Genomic DNA, 26,151 nt, shown 5'->3' with positions numbered 1-26,151 from the left:
GCCTGTTGGTGACAGCCTGTTCTGACAGAAGCAAGTGCAGGCACACGTTTAGGTGTGGCCAGCAGATGGCACGTTTGTGTGGCCTGGGTGAGGGCCAGGCCCTGGTGGGTCCTCAGAGGCAAAACAAGCAGACCTGTGTCCTGGTGCCACCTGGTGGCTGAAGAGGACAAGGCATGTCGTTCCTCGCCCTCCAGGTCAGTATAGTTTTACCGGCCCCTCCAATCCCACTGCTAATCTGCTTAAGCAACATTGAGAAGGCAGTGCCAGCTGGGGAGGAGGCCTGCCTGCCACAGCTGCCCTTCTGTTCACTACCTGCTTCCTTCCTTCCCTTTTGGTTGGGCTTTCTACTTTTTCTCTTTATGCATTCTACCTCCACCCCCGCCCAGCAGCACCAGCGAGGGAAGCTAACATTTATTGGCCTCTTACTATGCACTGTGAACTGTTCTAAGCACTTTACATGTGTTAACTCATTTAATTCTCATAAAAGCTCAATTAGGTGGATGCTATTATTATCCTCACTTCGCAGGCAGAGAAACTAAGGCTCAGAGAGATTAAGTCTCCCAGTCTGGTTCCAGGGTTTGTGTTCTCCTCTATTGTCCCCATGCAAACTCTCTATTCAGTTTGTGGACAGATCTGCAAAAAACACAAAACTTGGGAAAAGAAGTAATGTGGACGAGCACAGAGCTGGCTAGCGTATGAGTAGCTGCTTCAGTTCCAGTGGGGAAGAACACTAGATGGCCCAGAGAAGGGAAGTCAGGAGCACCTTTCCATTCCTACCAACCTCTCAACTCAGCCCTCCCTGCCTCTTGAATTCTGCTCCCAGGACAGGACTCAGCCCTGTGGGCTGAGCTGGAATCCTGCCTGCTCTGTGCAACCTCTCCAGCCACACAAGTCCCTCCTGTTCTGGTAGAAAGGATACTTTCCTGCCATTAGCCACATCTTCCAGGGCATGGGCTCTGTGCTGAGGAGGCTGTTTGGGGAGCACTGTTCGGGTGTCGGTGGAGGGGCTAAGCTCATGAGCCACTATCTATCTGAGTCCCCTGACCTCCTGGTCCTTCCAGGGCCCTATCTGCTCTTATTTTCCAGATACCAGGCCCCTCTCCCTCTGGGAGGACAGGGCCCCACACAGAAGCACATGGTGACAATGCTCAGCCCGCACAGAACTAGTTTATTCAGTAGTATGGGGAAATGAAAAAACAAAACACAAAACCCTACCATATTTACAGGAACAATCAAAACTGTACAATCAGATGGTTAGTATCAAGTTAGCATCCAGCATCTTTGTATTTTTTAAGTCAAGTCATCAGTAATAAAAACCAGTGAAGTTTTTAACCTTTTGTAGGAATTACTGAGGGGAGAGGCCAGGGGGGTAATTCATGGCAGAAAAGCCAGAGACCAGCCTTACAAATAAGAAACAGGAACACTTTTTTTCCCCCCTGCCATACCCTCTTTTTCAAGCCACCTGCTCCAGAGGAAAATTGGTGACAAGTCTGGAATACATGCTTAGCATAAATGGTGACTCGAATAGCAGTTGGCAAAACAGGAAGGAGAGAAGAGGTGGGGAGATGACAGCCTGGAGCAAGGGGAAGGGACTCAGGCCCCCTCGCCAGGACTGCTGGGTATACACCCAACCTATAATGGCCACATCAGACCCCCTGGGACTGGGCACAAACCCATCCCAACACAAAAGGCAAATAAATAAAAAATATATATTAACTCTCTCTTCACAGGGAGCTGGGTGGCTAGGGGAGAAAGAGGAATGGGACCTGGTCCTTTGAAGAAGAGAGCCAATTCCAAGAAGGGGTTAAAAATAGAACATATCTCAGGCCACAGCAGGTCAGTGGGGTTTGTCTGGTCTCCGAGGGTGACCTGGACTGGAGGCGGCTCGGGGCAGCCGGGCCACCCCTGTCTGTCCTCTTCCTCCCCATCCCACCCGCACAACAGCAAAGAAGCGCAACTTAACACATGACTGGCCCTCCCCGGTGTGGGTCAGGCAAGGAAATGAAGCACTTTTGGGTCAGCGAACTGAGCAAACACCCAGGCTGCAGCGCACGGCCGGAGCCCAGGGAAAGGAGAGGGGCTGGGGAGGCCCGGCCGCCGCCCAGGGGCACGGGTTCCCCTCAAAACGTGTTCATGCAGCATTTGGGGGTCCAGGGGTGCTGAGTCCTTCTGCCCCCCTCTCCAGACAGGGCTTTTTCAGTTCCTGGGAGGGGTGGCACAGGCCGGGTGAGGGGAGCCCCCGGCCCTGCTGCCCTCACCACACTGAGGCCCGCCCAGTGCAGCCCGCAGGGCTTCACGCCCTGGGTGCGTGTGGCTTCGTCCTTTCCTTTTGGTGATGGCAAACAAGGGGCAGACCCCCCAAAAGTCCCTCTCCTCCCAGAGGCACAGCAGATGGGAAACTGAGGAGAGGCTGGGAAAGCATCCTGGGAGGTCCTATCCTCTTTGGGGAGGGAAAGGGGAATCAGTTTCCAGAGTATAAAAAAAATTAATCCCTGAAGTCATGAAGAGTGGAGATCCTTTTTTAAATTTCTTTTTTTCTCTTTTCTGAAAAACTTTTATCTTGGAGATGTTGGCCCCAGGGGTCCAAAGTGCAGTGAGGGGGATGGTGGGGGAGGGAGTTGGCACTAGATGGCCTTGGGTAGGGTGGGCGCCCCTCCCGGCAAGGCCCAGGCTCCTCAGATGGACGTTTCGTCGCTGCTGCAGGCAGGCGGGGGAGCAGGGGCAGGATAAAGCACAAGACAGGAGCGGGGGCATGAGTGCAGCTGGGGAAGGTAAGGGAGCCTCAGGGTGTAGGAACCACCGGCCCAGGGTTAATGCAGGAAGTTAAAGAAGAGAAATCTGGAGAGGCAGGAGAGGAAAGTGACAGAAAAAGGCAGACAGAGGGTTAGTCGGAGCAGAGGAGACAGAAGCTTCACCAGAAGAAGGAAACAGAAAAGCAACCCCAGTTCCCCACCCTCCCTCACTCTGCCCAATGCTGGGCGGGGCTGACCCCACAGGGCACTGTATTTGTGGGCACGTCGCCTAAAGGGAGCTGGGCCACACTCTGACTGCCGACCAGAGAGGCCTGGGGTGGTCTGGAGGCAGGGCCTCTGCTGGGTTGCACCCTGTCCCGCCCACCCAGCCACACTCACTCGGAGCCGGACGAGTCCTCGTCCACTGTGCCTGCCTTGATGCTCATGGCGATGGGCATGACCCCATTCAGCTGCTCCTGGAGGCTCTGCCGGGGTGGAGGGCGGGGAGGGGGCCCTCCCCGGCTGCCCTCGCTGGCTGAGGAGCCCCGGGAAGACCCTGTGCCCTGCTCCAGGGGTAGCCGTAGGAGGCTGCTCTTCTCGCTGATGGTGGGCAGACATTTCTTCTTGAGGATGCCTGTGGGCCAAAGGGCGGGCACCATGAGGAGCAGGTGGAAGGAGCAGGGGGCTGCCCTAGAGAGCCCTGCCAGCCACAGGGCCAAGGTGAGGTGTGAGGTTGCTCATGGGGAGAGCACAGCTGGGCATTCCCCACTCACCTTTGTGAGGTTGGGCAGAAGGTCCTGGAATGGGGCCCACGGACCCCTCCCGAAGCATGGCATCTCCATTCTCCCTCGGCCGCTCTTCAGAGGCTCCACTGCCACCACCCTCCTTTGCTGTGGTCCCAAAGTCTCCTGGCCAAGGGGCCTTCCCAGGTCCCAGGCCCCCATCTGGTGGAGAAAGGAAGTAGATGAGGCAGACAGCTAAGAGAGTCACTACCCTAGTCTTGCTTCCCAGGAATCCCAGATCCTTTGCCCTCCCACTGCCCTACAAAGCCACAACCCTGCGCTGGCCCACCCTTGGGGGTACTGTGCAGGGGCAGTCTCTCGGCCCCAGGCCCCAGCAGGCTGTCCCAGCCTGGCTCTCCAGGGAAGGCGGCCTCCCCCTCCTCCTCTTCCTCCTCCTCGCTGTCTGACGAGTGGGTAGAGGCATAGGAGCCACTTTGGTCATCTTCCAGGGACAGGTCACTGTCAGAGTCTGTGTCGGGATCTGGGAAGTGGGGGAGAGAGCACAAGCAGCCCATCCGCCTCTGCCCAACCTCAGCAAAAGTTAGGCAGCAGTGCCCCCCACCTTCCCTGGCCGTCAGGAGCTTCCGTCCTCACCATGCTGCTGGTCTTGACCTTCCAGGAATAGGCCACCTGGGTCCCCCAGGCCAGGGGGCCCTTGGCCAGGGTTCAGTGTGGACTCCTCCCTGAGAAGACAAAATATACTGGAAGCGTCAGCCTGGCTCCTTGTCCAGTGTCCCATTCTCTTTCCTGGGTTTTCCTGTTCCCGCCCCAGGTTCCTCACTGCTTCTAGTTCAAGCTGCCACCGTGTCAGCCATGGTGTGTGCTCCACGACCCCTAGCAGTCACTGGTCTGGGTCTAACATGCAGGATGCTCTTCTCCTCTGCCCCACCCTCCCATCGCCAGAGCTCACCTCAGCAGGAAGGGGATGTAGCTGGGCTGACTCTTGCCCGAGCGGCTGGCGCTGTGCACAGAGCCGGCGGAGTCTCCATAGGGCTGGTACAGCCTTCCGTCCGTGAACGGGCTGGGGCAGTTGTAGGACTAGGCAGGGAAGAGAGAGATCAGTGAGCCGGGGAGTAGGATGTGGGGGCCCCAGGCTGGTAAGTGGAAGGGCTGAGAGAATTTCCACTCCCACATGCCCAGGACTGGAAGAGAGAGGCCCCACATCTCTGCTGCCCCCTGACTCAGGGCCTAATAGGGGCCGTAGCTCTGCCATAGCTGTGCCATTCTGCGTGCACCCCCAGCACCCCGGACTCGGCTGCATAAGGATTTGTTGGCAAAAGATGGCACCAGGAATTGTCTCCTGAAAGCATCCTGGGAGACAAAAGATTGACCAAGACACACAAGGGATTCTCAGGTGTGGGGCATTTATGACCTGATTACCTGTCTTGGCCACTTCCTCAACCTTTTTCTTCTAAGCTCCATTCCCATCTCCTCCAAGTCAAAATTCTCCTCCCCACCCCTCTACCCATGTCCCCTTCTCCCCAGGCCACACATACCATTTCACCACCCCTTCCTCCTTCCAGGAAAGGATTCAAGGATGGAGAGAAAGTGGGACAAAAGCACAGAGGACAGGCTCCTTGGGCTTCCTGCCTCTTCCCACTCCCCACAACCCCTCCACCTCCCTGACCCCTGGCTCCCTCACCGAGGTCAGGGTGGACTTGGTGGTCAGAGCAGGGTCAGGGCTGGGCTTGCGGCTGCAGGCAAACTTAAGTGCTTTCCGGACCTCCTTACTAAGCACCACGTAGGAGAGGAAGATGAAGGGGCCCTGAGAGGCAAGAGGCAGCAACTGTCTAAGTGCTTATTAAAGCACCTCACAGCCAAGCTTCCCCTGCCCCCATCTCCATGGGGCTCCCACAGGGCATGGGCCGGGCCAGGTACCTGGATGCAATTGCAAGCAGCAAAGAGGTAGTGGAAGAGGAGGGTGTCACTGTTGACGGACAGCAGTGCCAGCAGCCATGTGGCGCTCAGCAGCAGGAGGACAGCAAAGGAGGGCCGCAGGCCTGAGCTGGGGAGGGGGTGGGCTGTGAGTCTGGCCAAGAGGCCTCCCACGCCGATGCCCGTCCACTGCCCCAGCACCCACACCCCATACTCACACAGGGCCTTTCTTCTCAAAGCCCTGCCGCTGGGCAGCACAGGAGGCCCGGGCCGCCAGGATGTACAGGAAGACACTCATCTAGTAGGGGAGGGGGAGGTGTGAGGGGGATCATCAGGGGACAGACAACTTCTACCCCACCCTATGGGGGCCTCAGCCATTCCTAAAGGGGATCCTGAGGTCACACTCAGCCTGCTCACCTCTAGCCACTTTCTAGCACTTACCGAGACAGCAAAGGCCACGGGGCCAGCGAAACTCCAGATAAGGGTATCATAGATGGAGAGCCAGCAGAAGTCAGGGTTCCCATAGCCCTCGGGGTCCAGGCCCACAGCTAGACCTGGGAGTATGGTGATAGCAGCAGGGGAAGGGGTGGTCAAGGACTTGGGAATCAATCAGGTGGTCAAGTGGGTTCCCAGGGCCAGGTGCAGAGGATGAAGGGTTCTGCCCGCCATCTGTCCACGCGGTCCTCTCCAGGATGGGGGACCCTGCCCCTGGGTAGGGGTCTCAGGAGCTGAGTTAAATTAGAGGGCTGCTCATGGAGAACTTGGCCCCGGACATAGGGGCGTAGGACCTCTGGGCCTGGGATGTGAGTGGGGAGAACGTGGTGGAATGAAGGTGGACCTAGGGCATGGGGATGTCGAACCTCAAGGCCCGGGACAGGGGTTGGGGGTACCTGTGATGAAGGCAGGCACACCCCAGCCCAGCATGTAGTAGAAGCGCATGGGGCCAGCATTGACGTCGCGCACCTCGGTGAGTGCCCGGTACAGGTGCAAGGCCTCCAGGAGAGCCCAGGAAAAGGTGCAGAGGTACAGGAAGTGCAGCAGGATGGCGATGACTGTACAAGCAAACTGAGGGCCAAGGCCACCGTGAGTCAGTGACCAGGGCACACCCAGAGCATGGGTTCTGCTCTCACCAGGCAGGGGAGGAGAGCCTGGGGGTTGGGAGGTGCTTCAGGGCGAGTCTGGGCCAGAGGAAAGTACCTCTAGGGTGCTGGGGAAGTAAGGGGGAGCTAGAGGGGAGGTAACCCTGGGCCAGGAGCATCAGTCCCAGCTGCAGGAGCAGGGACTGAGGGGGCGCTGCGGAGGACTCATCAGGGAGCCTGAGAGGGCTGGGAGCTGAGGAAGCTTTCTGCACCAGGAGGAACATCTTACAGGGAGGTCAGCCTGGTTGATTCCCAGAAGGAAGACCAGCTGAGCCAGTCCCAGGGCGGCAGTCAGGTTCCGTCGGATGCCGTGCTGGTTGGAGCGCAGGGCACGCAGAATAGTGAGGAACAGGAAGGTGAGCAGTAGGGTGGCCAAGGTGACCCCTAAGGCCACGTATGTTAGTGTCTTCAGTGGCAGGATCTCTCCATTCTGCAGGGTGGGTGGCAGAGAGCCAGGGGGATTAGAAAGGGCAGGGCCTGAGCCCCTAGCCCAGTGCTTTGGGCTCCCACCCTCAGCTCTGCGGCTGCCCACTGTGGGTCCAACCTCCCTCCGGGACACGTCCATAAGCACAGCGAAGCTTGTCATGTGGTTGCACTGGCAGCTGACGTGGCTCTCGTTGCGGAAGACAACCTCGCAGCCTCGAGCTGACCAGCCGCCTGTGCCACTGACCCTGCATGAGGGAGGCAGGGTCAGGGGACAAGGAGGGTGGAGTGCCCAGGGGCCTGGGCTCTCCTCCCAAAGCCTTGTGGGTAGGGCAGTGCCGGCTCACAGGATCGAATGGTTCCAGAAGACACAGATGGGCTTGGTCCGCTCCTCTGTCTCCAGCAGCCGGAACTGCACCGTGACTGGCTTGTCCAAAGCACGGGGCAGAAGTTCCTCATCGTCATGGACACTGATGCTCACCACGGGGGTGTTGATGACGGGGCGTTTAGGAACTCTGAAGTGGGGCAGGCACACAGTCACCATGGTAGTCATGTGGCTGGGGGAACCCCCTTATCACCCTGAGATGCCCCCAACCCCGGCCCCTCTCTATGCCTCGCCTGCCCAACCTGCACCCCCACCCATTCCTTGTCTTTCCAGCTGCCCACCTCAGGCTGCGCTTGTCCGGGTCGTAGTTATGGGGCAGCAGCCCAGCCAGGGTGCGGTAGATGATGACACTGGCCACAGCCTCACCCTGGCTCAGCTCCGGGTGCCGCCGCTGACGCCGTGCCAGCTCCTCTGGCTCCTGGGCCTCTCCAGGGCCCGCCGGCCTGACCACAGTGGTTGTTTCTGGGATCGGGACACTGTCCACTCAGCTGGGTCCTGCACAGACGCCCCAACCTGGCCCCTGACCCACCCCTTGGCCCCCACTGACCTCTGAAGACAGACTCAGGCAGAATGACCGTTGTCTCAAGGTCTGGGGGCCGCTCGCCTCGCAGCGCCTCGTAGCGGGGCAGCTTGGCCCCAGCGAAATTCCCCTTGTCCAAGCGAACTACAGAGATAACTAGGAAGAAGTCACAGGTCAGACCCTGGGTGAGGTGGGAAGGCCCCCCAGATGGCCACCCTGGCCAGAAACTGTCTCCACAAAGCCCTCCCCGGCCCGGGCAGCAGCCTCACCGATGTTGGGTGTGACGATGGTGAAGGGGCTCAGGTAGGTGTGCCGCATGTTCTGGGCCAGGGCGCTGGCGTAGGCCTCATAGTGCTGGAGCAGCCAGGCAGTGCCACCCTCCGTCTGCTGGATCAGCTCCCAGTGCCGCTTGTTGGCTGCATCCAGGAGGGCGCTGCCCACCCGCAACAGATTCTGGGAATGGGCAGTCACGGTGGGCTGTGCCCGCAGCCTCACACCTTCTCATCCCCACCACCAGGCCCCAGCCTGTACCTAGACCTGCCCTGGCTTACCTCTGCCCCCACCATGCCCCTCTCTCTAAACCTTTGTCCTCATTAAGAGCTTCCCAGGCCCTGTGTCTGTACCCATAAGGATGTACCAGATGCTGATTCCTCCCCACCCTGGCACAATGGGCAGGGCCTTTGCTCCAAGGAACCTGATCAAACCAGGCCCCAGTACAAACATCATGTTCTGTGGGCACCTTGCTATGAAAGGGACTGGGAAGAGGCACTCTAAATTACCCACGTGATGGGCTGTGGCTCAGGGGGTCTCATGGAGGCCTCATGCCAGCTGGGAACTCCCTAAAGGCAGGGGTGAGGAGTGTCCCCCACTCTGCCACCAGGTTTCCAGGAGCAAGCTCACTCACCATGACCACCACCCCCAGCCCTGCCCACTCCAAGCCCCACCTCGGTGAAGTGCACATCCTGTGTGGCAGAAAGTCCAAAGCCCCGCTGGGCACTCTCGTGGGCCAGTAGCCGTGTGGCCAGCTGGTAGGCCACCTTGACGTCACTGCCGAAGTAGCCAGCCGTGTGCTGGGTAGCGTTGCGCAGAAGCAGGGCCAGCCGCTGGGAGCGCCCTGAGTCCAGGCCTGATTCATTTCGCAGTAGCCGCTCAGCCTGGGATGGAGTCAGATAGGGGGTTAGCACAGGAGGATGGCAGTGAGGTACCCAGAGGGCAGAACTGGAACTCTGGAGTAAAACGGCTCTAGGTGGGGGCCCTGGGAGGCAGGGTTTAGAATTCCAGAGTCCCCTTTCTCAAAGCTGGGGAGGGGGTTAAGTCATACTGGCGGGGGCAGGCAGGGTGAGGGGGGAGCAAGGAGATGGACATGAGAAGCTTCACTTACAAAGCCCTTCAGTTCTGAAAAGGTTACCGATGTGCAGTTGAAGAGGTTTGGGGGGAGCCACCCTCTGTGCTCGTCACAGTGGCGCACAGCAGTCCCTGAGGAAAGGAAGCCAAGAGGGAGAGACACAGGAGGCCTCAGGGAGAGAGACAGGAGACTGCTGAGACCTGGCTGAGTCCTCCTGGGGTCGGCCCCTCATGGACCAGAGACAGGAGACAAGCAGATGAAGGCCTTGCCCTCCTGTACCCCAGGTGAAGATAGGGAGGCATGTGCAGAGAACACCAGAGCCAAAAACTCTGCAACATCAGCCCAAATGAGGGCTACAGAGCACAGGGCATATGGCCTGGAGCCCCCGGACGTGGTGGCCCCTCTCCAGCCACCACCTTGCACTCTCTCCATTCTCTGCTTATGAACTGCTCATCATCAATCCAAGGACCAGCGCCAGCTCCCATCCCAGGGCTGGTCCCCTGGGACAGCACCCTACCTCCCCTACCCTACTCCCTAGACATAACTCCAGTACTAGGTGGTGAGCTGAGGATGGGAACCTGCATGACTCAACTTTGAATCTCTAGTACCCAGCCCTGTGCCAGGCACACTACAGGATTTTCAGCACTTTTCTTAAGAGTCCAGGATATAGGCACCCTTCACCTAGGCAGCGGTGGGAGCAGGGGAACAGTGAGCCAAGGAAGCAAGGAATGTGGAGTCTCCAGGATCTCGAGCCCAGAAAAGTAGGGTCCCAGGATCTGCAGCCAGGGGCTCCCCACCTTCACCCCACTGATGAGAGGCCAAGACCTCAATCTCATTCCAGGCCTCCAGCACCTACCAAAGGAGCCTCTGGGGCAGGGGGCAGCAGCAGGCAGCCCGAAGTGGGTACGGGGCCACCAGATCCCAGCCTCAATGGCCCGTGGGCAGCTGTCGTAATTCACTGCAGGGAAGCACAGACGGTCACTCAGGAGCAGCTGTCCCCCTACAGCTCTGGTCAGGCTCCCCAGCCCACCCTCAGCAGCCACAGGCCTGCAACCAGCCCCTGGCCCTGGCCTCCCCAGGACACTGGGGTCTGGCAAACAGCAGGGAGGGCCACCTATCACAGGAGCCTCACCTTCACAGCCATTGATAGTGACCTCAGCAAAAGGGTTGTCACAGCGATCACACTGGCGCCCAATGACACCTGGCTTGCATGGACACTGGCCGTCCTCAGGGTCACAGACTCGGGACAGAGAGCCTGTTGGGTAGCAGTCACACAAGAGGCAGGTCGGGCTGCCAGGGGGCTGGTAGTGGTTCTCCTGGGAGGGAGGAGGGAGGACGGGGTCACTGGCTCAGGCTCTCTTCCTTGGATGCTCATGGACTCATTCTCTGACCCCAGGTCCCCAGCGCCAGAGTAGTATATTCAAAGTATATAACAATTATTTACTTGGAGTTTAATCCACCAATGGAGCACCAACCAAACAGGACAGGCTGCAAAAAAGCAGGACAGCTGGCCCACTGTCCTGCTGGTTAAGTATAGGTCCTGGGTCCCCCCACACCCTAGACACATGAGAACAACAGCCACTTGCCCACTGTAGTGGAGCCAAGGCACGTTACCCCCAGCTCTCTGCAGGAAGGCTTTCTCCGCTGCCCCACTTAAAAGCCCAGGAGGTACAGAACAGAGGCCCAGGCACCCACTATGGAGGCCTAGGTCGAGACTGTCACCTTGCAGTGGCACTCGCCGCTTGTCTTGTTGCAGTCTGGATCAAAGCCTTTGCTGACGTCACAGTTACATGGGCCGCACGTGGGGTGTCCCCACCAGCCTCGGGGGCAAGGCTGGTCAACCCTGCAGAGAAGGGCCCAGGCAGGAATGAGCTCCCTCTTCCACCCCCATCTGGTGGAGCCATGTGTGGCCCTTCTGACTCTGGCTGTGGCTCAGCCAGGTTCTCAGTGCTCTGAGGGACACACCAGATGTAGGCAGTGGCCACTGGGACCTGCTGCTGCATGCCCTAGTCCACTTACCTAGTTTCACAGTACGGCCCAAGGTAATTTTGGGGACACTCGCAGGTATAGCCATGGGGGGCACTGGGCTTTCGGGTACACGTGGAGTGATGCTCACATGGGTTCAGGTCACATACATTAGTACAGTTGTCACCATAGTAACCTGGGACCAGAAGGACAGGAGAGGCTTAATCCCAACCCTCCCCTGGCACTTTCCTCACACCTGCCTTCATCCACTTCTTTCTACTCTGAGCATCATACCAGCTGCTATGGCTTTATAGTGCAGGAGGAGAGACTCAGAGAGGCGATGTGATTGGCCCCAGATCACACAGAAGAGCCAGAGTAAGACCCCTGCACTTCCCCTGGATCCCTGGCATACCAGGATCACAGCTGCAGGAATAGCTGTCCCAGTCATCACTGCAATAGCTGTTGGCAGGACATGGGTTCGAGTCACAGGGGTCTGGCAGGCTGCAGCCTGGTTCTACATTGATGCTTTCCCCATGGCTGGGATCCAGACTGCTAACACCTTCAGGCATCTCGCTTACCCGAACACCCTGGGGGGACAGGGGTAGTGTTGGCTCTTTGCAGAGCAGGCCTCCAGGTGCTGGAGATGGGAAGGCAGGGGAGGATACTTACCTGCAAACAGCCCCGGAAGCCGCGGGCCACACCACTGGCCGGCCCAGGCACTCCCCCGACTGTAATGTTGCTCAGGTGCAGCCCATGCAGCCGGGGGCCCAGGTTGCCCTCTGCCCGCTGCTGCCCATAGTCAAAGGACAGAATGGCATGGCCGGGGCCCCCACTGGCTCCCAGTGCCAGCTGTGCATGGTGCCAGTCGCCATCATTGGCCCGGCCTGGCTCCAGCCGGAGAGATGAGGCCTGGAGCCCTGTGCCCTCCACACTCAGCACCACGTGGCCCTCCCGAAGCTGGCACCGGGAGAAAAGAGGGTCAGCAGTCTGCCTTCATCAGCTCTTGTTCCAACCCACTGTTCTCCTTCCTGGACCACCAAACCCATCCTGCTGCCCAGCTGAGGCCAGAGAGGAAAATGTATTTCCCTTGGCCCCAACAGATGGCAGCACTGATCCACCAAACGAACCCAGCTGCCTCTTCATTCAGGGGAAAGACTCCGCCCTGCCATCTCTGACCAACCCTGGCCAGCCTGCCCCCCATCCCTCCCTGCGTTACCTGCAGGGTGATGGTGCTGCGCCCCCTGGTGACAGCCTGCAGCAGGACGCCGTCGGCCTGGCGTGTGCGGAACATAAGGCTGAGGTGCCAGGGTTGGGAGATGGGCAGCGAGAGGCCATGCCAGGCCACCAGGCTGCTGCCCAGGAAGCGCTGCGGATTGGCCATTTCTGGGGAGGCAGATAACAGCAGATGCTGAGGGGTGGAGTGGCCTAGTGCCCCCAGACTACGATGCTCAGCAGCGATGGCTCTATGGGAGTCAGGGCACAGCCTCTCCTGGTGCCCACTCTCCACATCGGCCCTGCCCTCTAGAGCACTTACCTGCCCTGGGCCCGCCCTGCAATGTGCCCAGGCCTGCCCCTGACTGGGCCCTTTGTCTCCCGTGCTACCCTCTTAGGGCTCTGCCCAGACACGCTTTTCCACCCACAGCCCAGCTGAACTGGGCCCTGCCCAGTACCTGCCCCGACCCTGCCAGTGTTCCCAGCACTGTTGATGGCTCCCAGCCCTGGCCTCTGAAAGCTGCCCCTCCTACCCTGGGCACAGCTCTTGCCCCCGAAGCCCAGAGGGCACTCGCAGCTGAACGCATCCCACTGGTTCACACAGGTGCCCCCATTGTGGCAAGTGTTGCTGTCACACACGTTCTTCTTGGCAGGGCAGCCTAGAATGGAGAGGAGGGCGCTCAAGCAGAGGCTCCAAACAGAAAACCTGGGACAGTGGCTGGAGGGGGCTTCAAGACCCCCACATGCAGGTGTCCCCATACCTGTCTGTATTGGGTCCCTGGCCTTGCCCCCACCCCAGCTCCCATACCAGGCACGGTGCCGTTGTTGGCAATGAAGTCAGCCATGTCGACGTGCCGACTGTCCACCTGCAGGTTCCTTATGCAGCCCACAAAGTGCCGGGTGCGGACGGGGAAGCTCTCGGGCAGGTCAGGCACCCCGCCCAGCAGCAGGGGCCCTGTCAGGTCCAGAGACCTTGGGGAGCAAAAATGGTGGCGACATGAGGGAGAGTGGGCACTTCCTGCTCTTCCTTCTCCCCGCGCCCTGCACCAAGCCAGGAGTCCCAGGGGCCCTGTAGAGCAGCCGGGGGAAGGGGAGCCCCAACCTGGAGCTGCTCTCACCTGCCCACCCCTCCCCAGACCACTGCACAAGGCTCAGCTCTAATCCCCCAATCTTGCTCACTCCTGCCCCCCACCCCAGCCCCCACAGAGAGCTGAGCAGCGGCAAAGAGAAGCAAGGGGAGGGAAGGCCCTCATCTGAATTGGTTCCCATTTTAAGGCCCCCAAAGGCCTCCCTTACAACCCTCCCCAGCTGCCTGGCCCCACACTTCACTGCACCCCTAGCCCCCTCCCCTGCTTACTTCTTGCTGCCACCCTGGGTGCCCTGGGCAGCACAGGAGTAGTTGCCCAGCACAGCTCCGAAGCGCAGGGCCACGCCTGTGTCACAGCCATCCACGGTCACCACAGCCACCTTCTGCTCAGATGGGCCCTGTGGGAGCCCTGTCTGGCCCAACAGTGGCTGTCGACAGGGCAGAGCAGAGATGAGAAAGAAGGGGCAGGAGCCACTCAGTTCATGGGCAGGCACGAAGACACCAGCCTGCACTGACCACCTTTGTGTACAGCCCTACACACATATATGTGTGTATATACACACACACCACACAGATGTGTGCCCAAATGACCTACATGCTTACTTTCTTCAATGTCCACTTAAGTATGTGCCTGTCTAACAGAACAGGCAGCATCTACACCCCCCAGTGGAATGGGAATGCCCAGCACGGTGGCAAATTCCACCCCTCCCTCCTTCCCTTTCAGCCAGAAGTGCCATGACCAGCCCCCAGGAATACAGTGCCACCCAGGTCTGGGTGAGCACCTGAGCCAAGGACAGAGCCCTCCAACTCCTTGCCCCCTCCCACACCCACCTTATTGTAGTACTTCAGCTGTACCGTGTGCCACTGGCCGTCACTGACCCCTCCGGGCACGAATGGGGACACGGTGGTGGTCGACTCCCCTGGGGAAAGGACCCAGGTGAGCTGGGACACCAGATGAGGGCTGGGAATGGGGAGGGTGTGCTCATGGTTGGGCTGGGCCCAGATCTGGCTGGGAGAGTGTGTGACTTGGGGTCAAGGACCGAGAGACTTGGAGCCTCTAGGAGATGGGCAAGGACATGGGCCCACTGGGATCACCTGCAGAGAAGGTGAGCTGGACCTGCTCCTGGATCACCTCGAGGGCCACAAAGTCATGCTTCTCGTTGAAGCGCCCGTTGTATAACAGCAGCCCGTCGCGCTCCTTGGTGGCAAACCTGAGCAGGAGTAGGGGTGGGGGCAGAGAATGGGGCACCCACCTGGATGCCAGCACCCCAGCCACCTAACTAGCCCTGATTCTACTCAGAACCCTCCAGAGGGCTGACTCTTTGGCCAAGGCTATGGGACATGTGGCTAGAGTGTGAAAGATGAGCCCAAACCAGGACCAGGACCTTGGCATCCTGGTTCCCACCCTTGAGGGTGTGGGGTGGGAGAAGCGATGGGTGGCCCTGGTGTGTGAGGGAGGCCTGCTGGCAAAGTATGCACACAAATCCAAGTGCAGACCTGGCTCTGCCAACAACCAGCTCTGAGCACTTTTGCTGCCTGACTTCCCCCCTTGCCCACAGAACAGGAAGCGCCCAGGCTCCCCCGGGCCCCCAGCCCCACGCCCAGGCACTCACGAGAGGGCCAGGGTGAAGTGGAAGCGCTGGCGCAGGCCCCGGAAGGTGATGAAGGAACGGGCAGGGAAGCTGCGCGTGGTCACCTGGCAGAAGGGCTTTTCGAAGTCTCCGGACGGGCAGTCGCACTTGAAGCCGCCCACCAGCAGGTTGACACAGGTGCCCCCATTCTTGCAGACACCCGGGGTGCAACGGCCTGAGCGGGCACTCACCTCGCAGTGCTCACCTGGGCAAGAGGTAAATCAGGTGAGCACCAAGTGCCTGGGGAGGAGGAGGAGGGGAACTGGGACTCCTTCCCACCCAGTGATCCTTCCATGGTCTCCTGTGACCCCCATAATACTCCCAAATTCTCCCAGGCACCCCCACTTCCCCTCGTATGCTCATCTTCTCTGAGGTCCATGAAACCCCCGCCCACTGGACCATTCTCACCACAATCCCATGTACCTCTCTCCTGCAAGTTCCATGAAGCCCCCAGTTCCTTCCATACCACTGTTTGGGCCTCAAGAGCAAAGCCTACGAGGTCACTGATCATAACGCCCAAGCCCTAGTAGCCTTCGGTGCCACGGGCTACCAAGCAAGCTTGGGGGTGTTCTGGCCCCTGCAGGGGTGAGTACACATGGAAGGAAAGGCCTGCAGTATAGCACGAGGGCTGGTGCCAACCCCCCAGCCCACTGGTGCTTTTGTCCCTGTCAGGCGCCAAGATCTGTTTCTCTCCCTAGGGATGAGACCAGGCTTCCACTTGGATTTGTCAGAGTTATGCAGGAGGTATAGGCGGGAAGCTGGGGACTCTCCAGGAATGGGGCAGCCCTGGCGCCCAGACTGAGGCCCTCTGTGCACTTGGAAGATGCTGCGAGAGTAGGGAACCAAGCCCTGAGCATAGACCAGGATTCAATGGAGGAGCTGCAAATTCCAAAGTCAGATGGAAAAATCCACCCCTTTCTCTCCCACCCCATTCCCAGATTCTAGAGATAGGTTCTCAGCTCCAGTGCCTAGTGACTGGCTCTCGTTTCCATGGAAACTGTTGTTCGCCTACTCTAAGCACCCCCCCACCCCATCCTCCTGGACAAAGACTTCCTCCCCTCCCCCAAGCCCACCCCTCTGTTCCCCCCACCCACAGTAGCAGCTGAGAGGAGTCAAGTCTGGCAAGTTCTGGGCAGGAAGATGCAGGAGGGAAGGTGGTGCGGCCTGCCTACCACTGCTGGCAGAGCCAGTGGGCATGGCTCTGGAGGAGAGGGAGCCAGACCTAAGGCATCTGGGAAGGAAAGGCTCATAGAGGAGAGAAGGGGATGTCATGAGTAGAAATGGGAACCTGTAGGGAGGAGTCAGGAGCACAAAGCAGGGGCAGTGAGCATCCAGAAAGAGGCTGGGGACAAGATGTGTAAAGACCCCAGTGGCCTTCAGTGCAAGGGCTACCAAGCAAGCTTAGGGGTGTTCTGGCCCCTGTGGCGGTGGGTATGCAGGGAGGAAACAGGCCAACAGGGAGGTCTTTTAGTCAGGACCCTGTTTTACACACCTGGGCAAGGGTGGGACTATGATGCTCGGGGTCACACAGGTGAAATGATCTTCTGAAACCCCTACCCCAACACCCAAACCTCTCCAGTTTCCCCAGCTCTTTTGTATCTTCCCTTTAATACCTGGGAAGAAAAGCACTCGTTGCAACTCAGAAGAGTAAATCACTCAGTAGTAGGGAGAGATTAGGTACTAGGCCCAGCCTCTAATCAAGCTGTGAGATGAGACCAGGAACAAGTCACCTGACCTCAGCCTTCTTTTAAATCACAGCCAACATAATACTTCCTACAGGCCAGCTCTTTATACATATTAAATTAATTAAGTTAATCCTCACAACCACTTTATGATGTAAGTAGAGTCATTATCTTCATTTAAAAATACTAAGGCACAGAGAGGTTAAGTAATTTGCCCAAGGTCACACAGCTACTATTGTCAAAGCTGGGATACAAATGCAAGCAAGTTGGCTCTAGAACTCCGTTACACTGCCTAGTGGGGAGAAGGCTTCCCTCTCTGACTTTCCCATTTGGTGGCTGTGAAAGAGCAAGGGGGGACTTGTGAATGGCCAGTGCACCCTGTACCTTACCCTAGAAAGGAATGAGGCCACCCCTGTTCTTAGCCCGATTGTGCTGGCACCGCAGCTAGTCCTCCAGGGCCACCCCCAGGGGTCCCTCTCCCTAGGTGAGGGCTCACCCGTGTAGCCCTCGCGGCAGAGGCAGGTGTAGCCGCCCTCACGGCTTCGGCAGCGCCCATGGGGGCCACAGGGCCGCGAGTAGCAGAGGTCCACCTCGGTCTCACAGTAGTCGCCCGTGAAGCCGGGCGGGCAGCGGCAGCGCAGTCCCCCGACGGGGTGGATGGGCCGGAAGAGCACGGAGGAGGAGGCGATGAAGGGCGCGGAGGAATCGAAGCGCAGCACCGACACGCAGCGCATGTAGTTCTCACATGGCTCTCGCAGGCAGATGTTGTCGTCAAAGGGCAGCACGCGCTGTGCGGAGATGGCCGTCAGCAGGCTGCGGTTGAGATACAGGCGCTCCTGCAGGTCCTCGGAGGGCAGGAAGGGCGGCCCGCCCCCGGGCCCCGGCGGCTGGCCCACCGACAGGCTCACGTTGAGGATGTGCCCGCCGGGGGCGTCGGTGTCCCGCTGCACGTTGAAGACCACCACGTGGTCTGGCGGTGTGGCCAGCGTGGCAGCCACCGCCTGAATGAAGAGACCCAGGAGGGGCGACAGGAAACGCTCCGGCGACATGTCCTCCAGGCGCAGCGTGATGCTGTGCGTGAGCATCTCATCCGTGATTATGGTGACGCGCAGTGCGCACTGGGCAGTCACACTGTGCACGCCGTCTGCGGAGAGGCCAGACGGTCAGGACCGGGGAGGACAGAGGTGCCAAGCCAGAGACCGGGCCCTGGGTAGGAGCACCGGGAGAAGGGAGCAAGTGCCGGCTGAAATCCAGCCTGCAGACTCCTGCACTGCCCAGTTGCCAACAAGGGGTCCCCTTTTCTAATTGGCATAAAGGTGCCCTCGGAAGTTATGCGTATGTCAGGTGAGTCACTCCTTGAGGGATTAGCCCCCACTGGCACTTAAGAGGACTAATTTTCAGAAGTTTTCTTTGCATATTTTCCAGAAACCCTCTGCTGTGAAGCAAGGGCACATCAACAATATTTAGTTGAATTTTAAAACAAGAACAATAGCAAGTAGTGAATATATTATTTTAATTTCTGTGCACCTTGCCTTGCCCAAGCCCTGCGGCCTGCTCCCTTATACCAGGCTCAATGCTTCCCTGAACAAGAATCCTGTTTTATCTTTGTCTTAACCTCTCTACAGGGCCCAGAGCACCACGACAGAATCACAAATATAATCCTCCTGCCCCCTCACAGCCTCTGTGTCCCAGCACTACCATAACAGTGACCCTGGCTGTGTTCTCCCTCCCCCACTGCAGCAGAGAGCGGAGGTGAACTGGGTCAGTGGGCCACCCAGTCCCCCTCCCACTGGGCCCCATGGCTGCTTGGGCGCAGGCCCGCTATCCCCATGGCAACGCCCCACACAAAGCATTCTTCCCGCCTAATTCTAGACTGCTGAGGGTAGCCTGGGGGGCCCCTGCCCCAAGAAATCCAGCTGAGCCACCCTACTGGTGGCAGCACCACCCACTTCCCTGATGCTATGGGGTTCTAGGGACCAGAGACGGAAGGCCCTGGGCAGCTCTCCACCCTGAGCCCCACACGGAGCCCTGCTGGGCTGACCACTCCTCTAGCCCCAGGGCCTCCAGCTACTCATCGCCCACTTGGCTCACTGCATTACACCCAAGTGCCTGGCACACCCCCAGGCCACACACTCATAAGCAGCTAAGTACTAACACTCTGGTGTCTCACTCCACCCACACACCCTAAGTCCAGAAATACCATGCACACCTGAATGCACAAATACATGGCGATGGATTTTACTTAGCTCAGAATGAAAGCTGGGGGCCAAGGGGAGGGGGAAATGGCTTGGCAGGGCTATAAGGGATATTCATGTTTTTTATTTACTACAAGGTGTACACATAGTAGCTGTTCGGTAAATACTAAGATGTTCATGAGAATCTATTCGGTCTCCATAATGAAGAAATGGTCTTTAAAACACAGCAAAAGAGGCCTAAGTAGCTATTAAAAGGATATGCTAGCAGGAGTAGGGCAGGAGTTGGTGTTTCTGGGGTGGGGTGGGAGTAGGGGAGGGATTCTGGGAATAGATTCTACTTCTATGTCATACCGACTTGAGATGGCTAACTACCCTGGTGGCTTAGTTGAGCCCAGGGGCAAGGGATGCTAAAGCCAGACACCCATCTCAGCCATGTCCTCGGCCCACTGCCCACTTGCCCTCCAGCCTCATTGCTTGAGAATGCCAAGGCCCGCCTGCTCTCACCAGCAAGCCTGCCTGTCATCACCCACTTCTGCTCCTCCTACTCTTGACTTGCAGCTACTGAACAGGCTGTTCCTTCCTACCTGGCCTACCAAGACACCAGCCCACAGTCCTCCTAGTTTTCTAACCCGCCCTAAAACTCACCTGTGCCAGGAAGCCTGCCCAGATTTATGACCTCAGGCTCTATTTTTCTCCCTCTCAGACCCCCCTGCACTTAGGTATGGAGCTGGCACAGGGCTCTTGTGTACCTGGTGCCAGTGATTCCTTGGTGGGATAGTCCCTCCAAGCAGAAAGCAGCCCAGGAGTCCACACAAAGTACTCTCAACTGATCAGGGAGAGGAGGGAGCAGTCAGGGCCAATGAGCAAGAAAACCTCACCACCACTCAGCCCTGGGAACAGGCACTCCTCCCTATGGCCCCAAGCCCCGCCTGTACCCCTCGCCCAGTGTGTCTCTGTTGCTTCCCATCTGGTCCACCATCTGTGGCCACCTGCCCCCTCTGCTATTGTCCCCCATCCCAGCAGTCAACCTACTGCTCTCTCCTTCCTCTTTGTTCCTCTCCCCTGCCTTGACCTGGGTCACCCCTCAGGTACAAAGACAACGGTAGGAACAGGGATGGGGAGGTGCTCTGCCTGAGCCATCTTCCTGGACAGAAAATGGTTGGGATGGACCCTGACCCCAGGAAACACCACCTGTGTCCAGAGCCCAGCCAGCCACACCTGGAAAAGTGCCAAGTCCCAGACTGTAGCAGAATCAGACTCCAAGCCTCTCTCCCCCTGGCAGATGTGCCAATGGAAGGTGTAGGCCTGGAGGGGGTCTGCCCCTCTGCGGGCTGACCAAGCCAAGGACAGGCACTCCTGTGAGTCCTGGCAGAGTAAGAAAGAGGCAGGGAGAATTCAGGCTTCAGGAGAGCTATCCAGCCCAAGCTGGGGCAGCTGCAGCCACAGGGAACAAGAAAGGGGGAAATCAGAGAGGCATAAACAGGGAGCCCAAACAGGGAAGACAAAGACCCAGGAAAAGAGCCAGCAGCGGAGAAAGTGGGAAAGGAGGAGAGTCACATAGGAGATGTGGAAAGCGCAGTGGACGGGGCAGTGCAGAAGGGCCCCTAAGGGCAGAAGCAGGAAAGAAAGAAGAGACAAAGAACAAGAGAAAGAAAACAAAGGGGCAGTGGGAGTCGATCCCCCTCACCCCAGCCTCCCTGAACTTTGGGGTTGCCGTGGTGACTGCCTCCAAGGGTCAGGGCCGAGGGGAGAGGGTGGGGCTAGTGCTGGAGGGCTAGCCAAGGCCTCCCCCTCTATTCTAGGGGAGTCGAGGTCTGGGGCTCTGTCCTGGTAGGAGCAGAAAAGCGGGGCGGGGCCTCCTCTGCCCCATCCCTCACCTAGGGAGGACTTGAGAGTGGACAGGCAGGAAAGGCGCTTCCTCCACCACTTCCCACTGCCTCCCGGCACAGAGAAGGCCACGAGATACGAGATACAGGAGCTCCAGCTCCCACTTTCTCCTCCTGAAGGCGAACTGAAGCTTCAAGAGGCACAGAGCCTTGTCCATGACCTCTAAAAGATCACCTTGCCCTGGTTCCGAGAGGCCACCTGAGGAGTAGGGCAGGGGAGGCATCTGTCCAGGAAGGACCACAAATGGGGAGGGGGCTGAAGCCACGCCCTGTGTCTTGCACTCCTCTCACTCCCCTCCTAGCACAGACTCCTGGAATGGGAGTGAAGCCCTCCAGGTTCTACTTTTTCTCCCCACCTTGATGTGTCTGGAGTGGGGGGTACCCTGACCCACCCATCCCCAGAGTGCAGCTAACAATGAGCCCCTCAAGAGGGTCCCAGTTGTTCCCCAGCTTGGGGAAGGGGCTCAGCAACCTGGGGCTGGCCCCCTCCTGCTGCTGCTGCCGACTCCCTGTAGCCAACAGAAAAGACAGATTGTCGCCCCCACCCCAACTCTCCTCCCCAGCCCTTCCGTCCAGGGAGTCTGCAGGCTGAGCGCTTGGCCAAGCAGCTGGAATGCTCAGCCTGGGTCCCAGCCAGGCTCCCACGGCCCGGAATTCTGTTCTCTCACCACTGGATCAGGGGGCTCTGCCCTCAGGAGCCACCAGTCTCCTGGCTTATAGTGGTCCCCACACCCCATCCCCTGAGCACAGGCTCTCATGGCCCTCAGGGAAGGTCTGGAGTCTAAGAACAGCCCATGGGGACCCAGGAAGCCTCAGCCTGCCCCTGGCTTCACTGCAGCCCCTCCCCCAAGCCGGACCCCAAACCACAACCTCTGACAGTGAGGTCTGTTTGGACAGAGACAATAAGCTCTGGCCTCACTTCCTGTGGGAGCTCTGAAGGGGGAGCCAGGCCAGGCTCTTTCTGCCTGGAGGGAAAAGAATGTACTAGACAAAGTCCCCCTCAGCCGGTCTGTGGCTCAGCCGGGAGCCAGAAGGGGCCCTACTGCAGGGTCCTGACCCCGCAGCGGCAACCCTGTGCCCCCGTAGCCTCAGCTCTGTCAGAAGGCCGTATGAGATCACAGGGGTACCCTGTCGGGGGGTGTGCAGGGGTGCTGAGCGGGCCAGCTCGCCTCTCTGGGCCACAGTCCTCTCCATCCCTCTCCCAACTCTCCCGGACCCTAGTCTTCCACGCGCCTTTTTTCACAATTCTTGGCAGCCATAGTGAGGGCAGCCTCACAACACTTCCCCCACCACGTCACAGGCTGGTAGGCAGGGGGCAGCCAACCGAAGCAGCCCAGCCTGGCCTGGGGCGGTGGGCTGGCCAGCACAGCTACCAGGATTCCTAGGGCTCCTTCCCAAGCTGCCTCCTGCCGCTTAACCGCTGGGCCACGTACGGTATCGGGTAGAGAGGCGGGTCAGCACATTCTCCCTGGACGGCTGCCCAGGCTCTCCCCCAAGGGTCACCTCCACCCCCCAATCAGCGGGGCCCTTCCTTACCTGACACCAGCACGCTCATGATGGCCTCCAGAGGTCGGTTGTTGTCCAGTGCCCGACTCAGCCTCAGCTCGCCGGTGGAGGCATTGAGCAGGACCAGGCTGAGCTCATTCCCCCGCTCAAAGCTGTAAGTCAGGCTGTCAGAGATGTCAGGGTCATGGGCAGGCACCCGGCCGATGGCACCCCCGGGGAAGCTGCTAGAACGGTTGGTGACATAGTTGTTGAAAAGAATCTCAAAGTTGCCCAGCACCGGTGGGTTGTCATTGCGGTCAAGCAGGCGGACATGTACTGTAGCCCGGCTCACCAGGGGAGCTGACGTGGCCTGGATGACCAGGATGTATTCAGGCCGGTCCTCATAATCCAAGTCCACCAGGGCAGTCAGCTCCCCAGAGAATATGTCCAGCTGGAAGACCTCAGGGATGTTGCCCTCCACGATCTGGTACATGATCTGGGCATTGGTGCCTTCGTCAGGGTCAGTGGCTGTGACTCGGGCCACAGCCAGCCCAATGGGGCTGTTTTCTTCCACAAACACATCAAACTCATCCTGCTCAAAGACAGGTGGATTGTCGTTCACATCCAACACAGTGACCGTCACTTCCGTGGGTGTGCGGGCTGGAGGCATCCCCTTGTCCACTGCATATGCCCGCAAGATGTACTGGGCCACATTTTCACGATCCAGCCTCCGCAGTGTTCGCACAATGCCTGATGTAGACTCTACAATAAAGTCACCATCTCCATCATCGCCCCCTTGGAAGGTGTAGAAGACCCTGCCATTAAGGCCAGAGTCACGGTCAGTGGCTGAGATCTGCAGGACGCTGGTGAAGGGGGGCACATCCTCATAGACGCTGCCCTGGTAGGAATCCCGCAGGAACTGAGGAGCATTGTCATTCACATCATTCACCAGGATCTCCAGGTAGGTGGTGTCAGACTTCTGGGGAATGCCATTGTCCCGGGCAGTAATGGCCAGGGTGTAGGACACCTGGTCCTCGTAGTCCAGCTCAGCCTGGGTAGTGACAGCCCCCGTGTCTGCATCAATGCGGAACTGGGGGATGCTGTCCTCCATAAAGTAGGTGATGCGGGCATTCTCACCTGTGTCCTCATCTGTGGCACTAATTAGCACCACCGTAGTGCCTGCTGGACGGTCCTCGTTAACATTAACTGTGTAGTGGGAGCTCTGAAATACAGGACGATGGGTATTGGCGTCGGTGACGTTTACCACCACTTGTGCTGTGTCCTGTCGTGTGCCATCGGAAGCAGTGACGGCCAGCACATACTGCCGTTCAAGTTTATAGTCCAGCGGCAGGGCAAGGGACACCAGCCCACCACCACTCTGGCTGGTGATGGAGAAGCGGTTTCGGGTGTTGCCGCTGGTGATCTGGTAGGTGATGACACTGTGGGCATCACGGTCTACGGCCGACACTGTCACCACGCTGGTGCCCACAGCTGCGTCCTCATTGAGCCGCACTGTGTACTCTGGTTGGGTAAAAGTCGGGTTGTTGTCATTGACATCCAAGATGGTCACACTGACACTGGCTGAGGCAGTGAGTGCTGGGGTGCCATGGTCTCGGGCTTCTACTCCAAAGCTATAGAAATCAACCTCCTCCCGGTCCAGCTCAGCAGCCACAGAGATCCAGCCTGTGCCGTTGTTGATGGTGAAGGGGAAGTCAGGCCCAACCCCGGCAAGGCGGTATTCCAGGCGGGCATTGTCACCAGCATCAGCATCAATGGCCTGGACATGGAGAACCAGGTAGCCTAAGGGGACACTCTCAAGGACAGTAGCCTGGAAGGGGGTACTGACGAAGATGGGGGCATTGTCATTGATGTCCAGAACCTGCACTGTCACCAGGCCGGAGACGTTGGAGAGAGGGGGGCGGCCGCCATCCTGGGCCCGAACCCTTAGGGTATATTCCTTGGTCGTTTCGTAGTCAAGAGGGCTCACCACGTCCAGAGCCCCAGTCTGGGCATCTAAGTAAAACTGTCCCCGAGCGTTGCCACTCATGATGCTGTAATGCACCAAGGCGTTGCTGCCCTTGTCTCTATCCGAGGCTGTGACCCGAAGTACCGGGGCTCCCGGGGTCACATCCTCCCTCACCTGGACCACATACCGCTTCTCACTGAACTGGGGGGCATTGTCATTATCATCCTCCACAGACAGGAAAACAGCAGCTGTAGCGCTCCGTGGACCGGGATCCCGACCCTGGTCACTTGCTTCCACCGTCAACTGGTAGGACTCCACCTCTTCCCGATCTACCGGCCCACGGGTTCGGATTACCCCAGAGCGAGGGTCAATCTCAAAGACTTCAGAGGGGCTGCCCCCAGGCCCTTCCAGCAGGCGGTACAGAATATTGGCATTGGGAGGGGCATCACCATCTGTGGCTCTGACAGTGAGAACCTCATAGCCAACCTCCAGGTTCTCCCTAAGGCTCTCCTTGTACTCCTGTTGCTCAAAAACAGGGTCGTGATCATTGGTGTCGGTCACCAAGATGGTGAGTGTGGCCAGGGCACTGCGTCGGGGCATGCCATGATCCTGTGCTGTGACCCTGAAGACATGGGTGCTCTTGGTCTCACGATCCAGCTCCTCGGCTGTGGTTACTGCACCAGTGATTGGGTCCAGGGAGAAGAAATGGTTGGAGCGGCTATCGAAGAGGGCATCCATGGTGTACTCAAGCCGACCTGCCTCACCCTCATCAGGGTCGATGGCTCGCAGAGATGCCACAGGTGTACCAGCTGGCTGGTTCTCGGGCACTGTGGCCTGGTAGCTGGGGGGCTGGAACTGAGGGGCTGTATTCACATTCCTTTTCCGACGCCCACCCACGGGCTCTTCTGCTGAGCTTCCCCCTGCCCTGAACCCTGGGGTCTGCACCAGCTTACAGGACTGACATCTCAGCCGTGGGGCCTTTAAGCACAGGTGCTCATGGGGCAGGGTAAGCTTGCCCTGTGGGGAAAGGTGGCCTCCAATGCCTAGGAGACGACAGCTCCAGGGGCAGTCTTCAGGGGCTGGCGGCAGGGGTATGTGGGCCTCGGATTCTGGACACCAGACCCTCAGACCATCGTGATGGGGCACGAGATGGCCAGTCAGTTCGGTCCCCGCATCCCTGCAGCGGCTGGTATAGAGCCAGAGGTTCGAGGATGAGGCTGGACAGAGCCAACCCACGGGGGAGCAGGCCCCCGAGGAGCCGCGTCCCCCGAGCCCCAGGGAACGACAGGGTCCCACTTGGTCTCCTAGTAGCGGCGGCGGCGGCAGCAGCAGCAGTAGCAGCAGCGGCGGCAGCGGCGTTGGAAGAGGGGCGCGGGCCGCCGGGCTCCGCATCTCTCCCTGTTCCCGGCCAGCCGGGTCAACGGCGGCGGCGGCTCCTCCTCCCGCTCCTGCCGGCCCCGCCGCGCCTCATGCCCAGGCCGGGGCGCCAGTCCCCGGGGGCCACTCGTGCGCCTCGCGGGGCCTGCTCCTTGATGCCTCAGCCGGGCCGGGCGCTGCGCTCTCGGACGCGCCCGGGGTCCCACCGGTCCCCGAAGCGGGCCAGGGCCCGGGTCACCCCGACCACCACAGGCTGCGCCGCGCTTCCACTCACACACCCGCCTCTCGCCACCTGCGCCCGCGGGCCCCTCGCGCCCTTGGCCCTGCTGGCCCCGCGATCTCCGAAGTGCCCCTCGCCCCCCGCGAGATAGCCCACCTGTGCCCGCAGAGCTGCGCACCGAGACCCCGGCCTGGCCCCGGACGCCACCGACGGTCCCGCGCCGCCCGCTCGTGCCCCGCGTCCC

The 26,151-nt window shown here is 59.2% G+C and overlaps 1 protein-coding gene across 2 annotated transcripts; it reads right to left on the bottom strand.

The window, feature by feature from the left end:
- Window positions 1–1,148: 1,148 nt before the first annotated feature.
- Window positions 1,149–26,151, bottom strand: CELSR2 (cadherin EGF LAG seven-pass G-type receptor 2). Of its 2 annotated transcripts, none has more exons than XM_032487249.1 (34): window positions 22,396–26,151; window positions 17,275–17,922; window positions 15,079–15,301; window positions 14,561–14,676; window positions 14,297–14,385; window positions 13,736–13,893; window positions 13,187–13,350; window positions 12,912–13,037; window positions 12,383–12,549; window positions 11,836–12,123; window positions 11,579–11,753; window positions 11,221–11,362; window positions 10,924–11,044; window positions 10,334–10,517; window positions 10,058–10,159; window positions 9,265–9,332; window positions 8,801–9,010; window positions 8,126–8,309; window positions 7,884–8,012; window positions 7,618–7,798; window positions 7,299–7,466; window positions 7,073–7,199; window positions 6,758–6,958; window positions 6,280–6,454; window positions 5,831–5,943; window positions 5,608–5,687; window positions 5,393–5,519; window positions 5,157–5,279; window positions 4,425–4,552; window positions 4,109–4,197; window positions 3,804–3,995; window positions 3,506–3,676; window positions 3,132–3,366; window positions 1,149–2,697 (listed from the first exon to the last, which is right to left on the bottom strand). In XM_032487249.1, the coding sequence occupies exons 1-34, from the start codon at window positions 25,700–25,702 to the stop codon at window positions 2,676–2,678; spliced, it is 8,733 nt and encodes a 2,910-aa protein (XP_032343140.1). In that variant the 5' UTR covers window positions 25,703–26,151; the 3' UTR covers window positions 1,149–2,675. The 2 variants fall into 2 exon arrangements, with proteins under 2 accessions (XP_032343140.1, XP_014410766.2); XM_014555280.2 differs by having other exon boundaries at window positions 9,238–9,332; window positions 22,396–26,150.

Source organism: Camelus ferus, chromosome 9, assembly GCF_009834535.1.
Source record: "Camelus ferus isolate YT-003-E chromosome 9, BCGSAC_Cfer_1.0, whole genome shotgun sequence".
In the NCBI taxonomy this organism is placed as follows: Eukaryota; Metazoa; Chordata; class Mammalia; order Artiodactyla; family Camelidae; genus Camelus; species Camelus ferus.
Note: the sequence above shows the minus strand (reverse complement) of the source record. Positions and strands in the feature narration are given on the sequence as shown.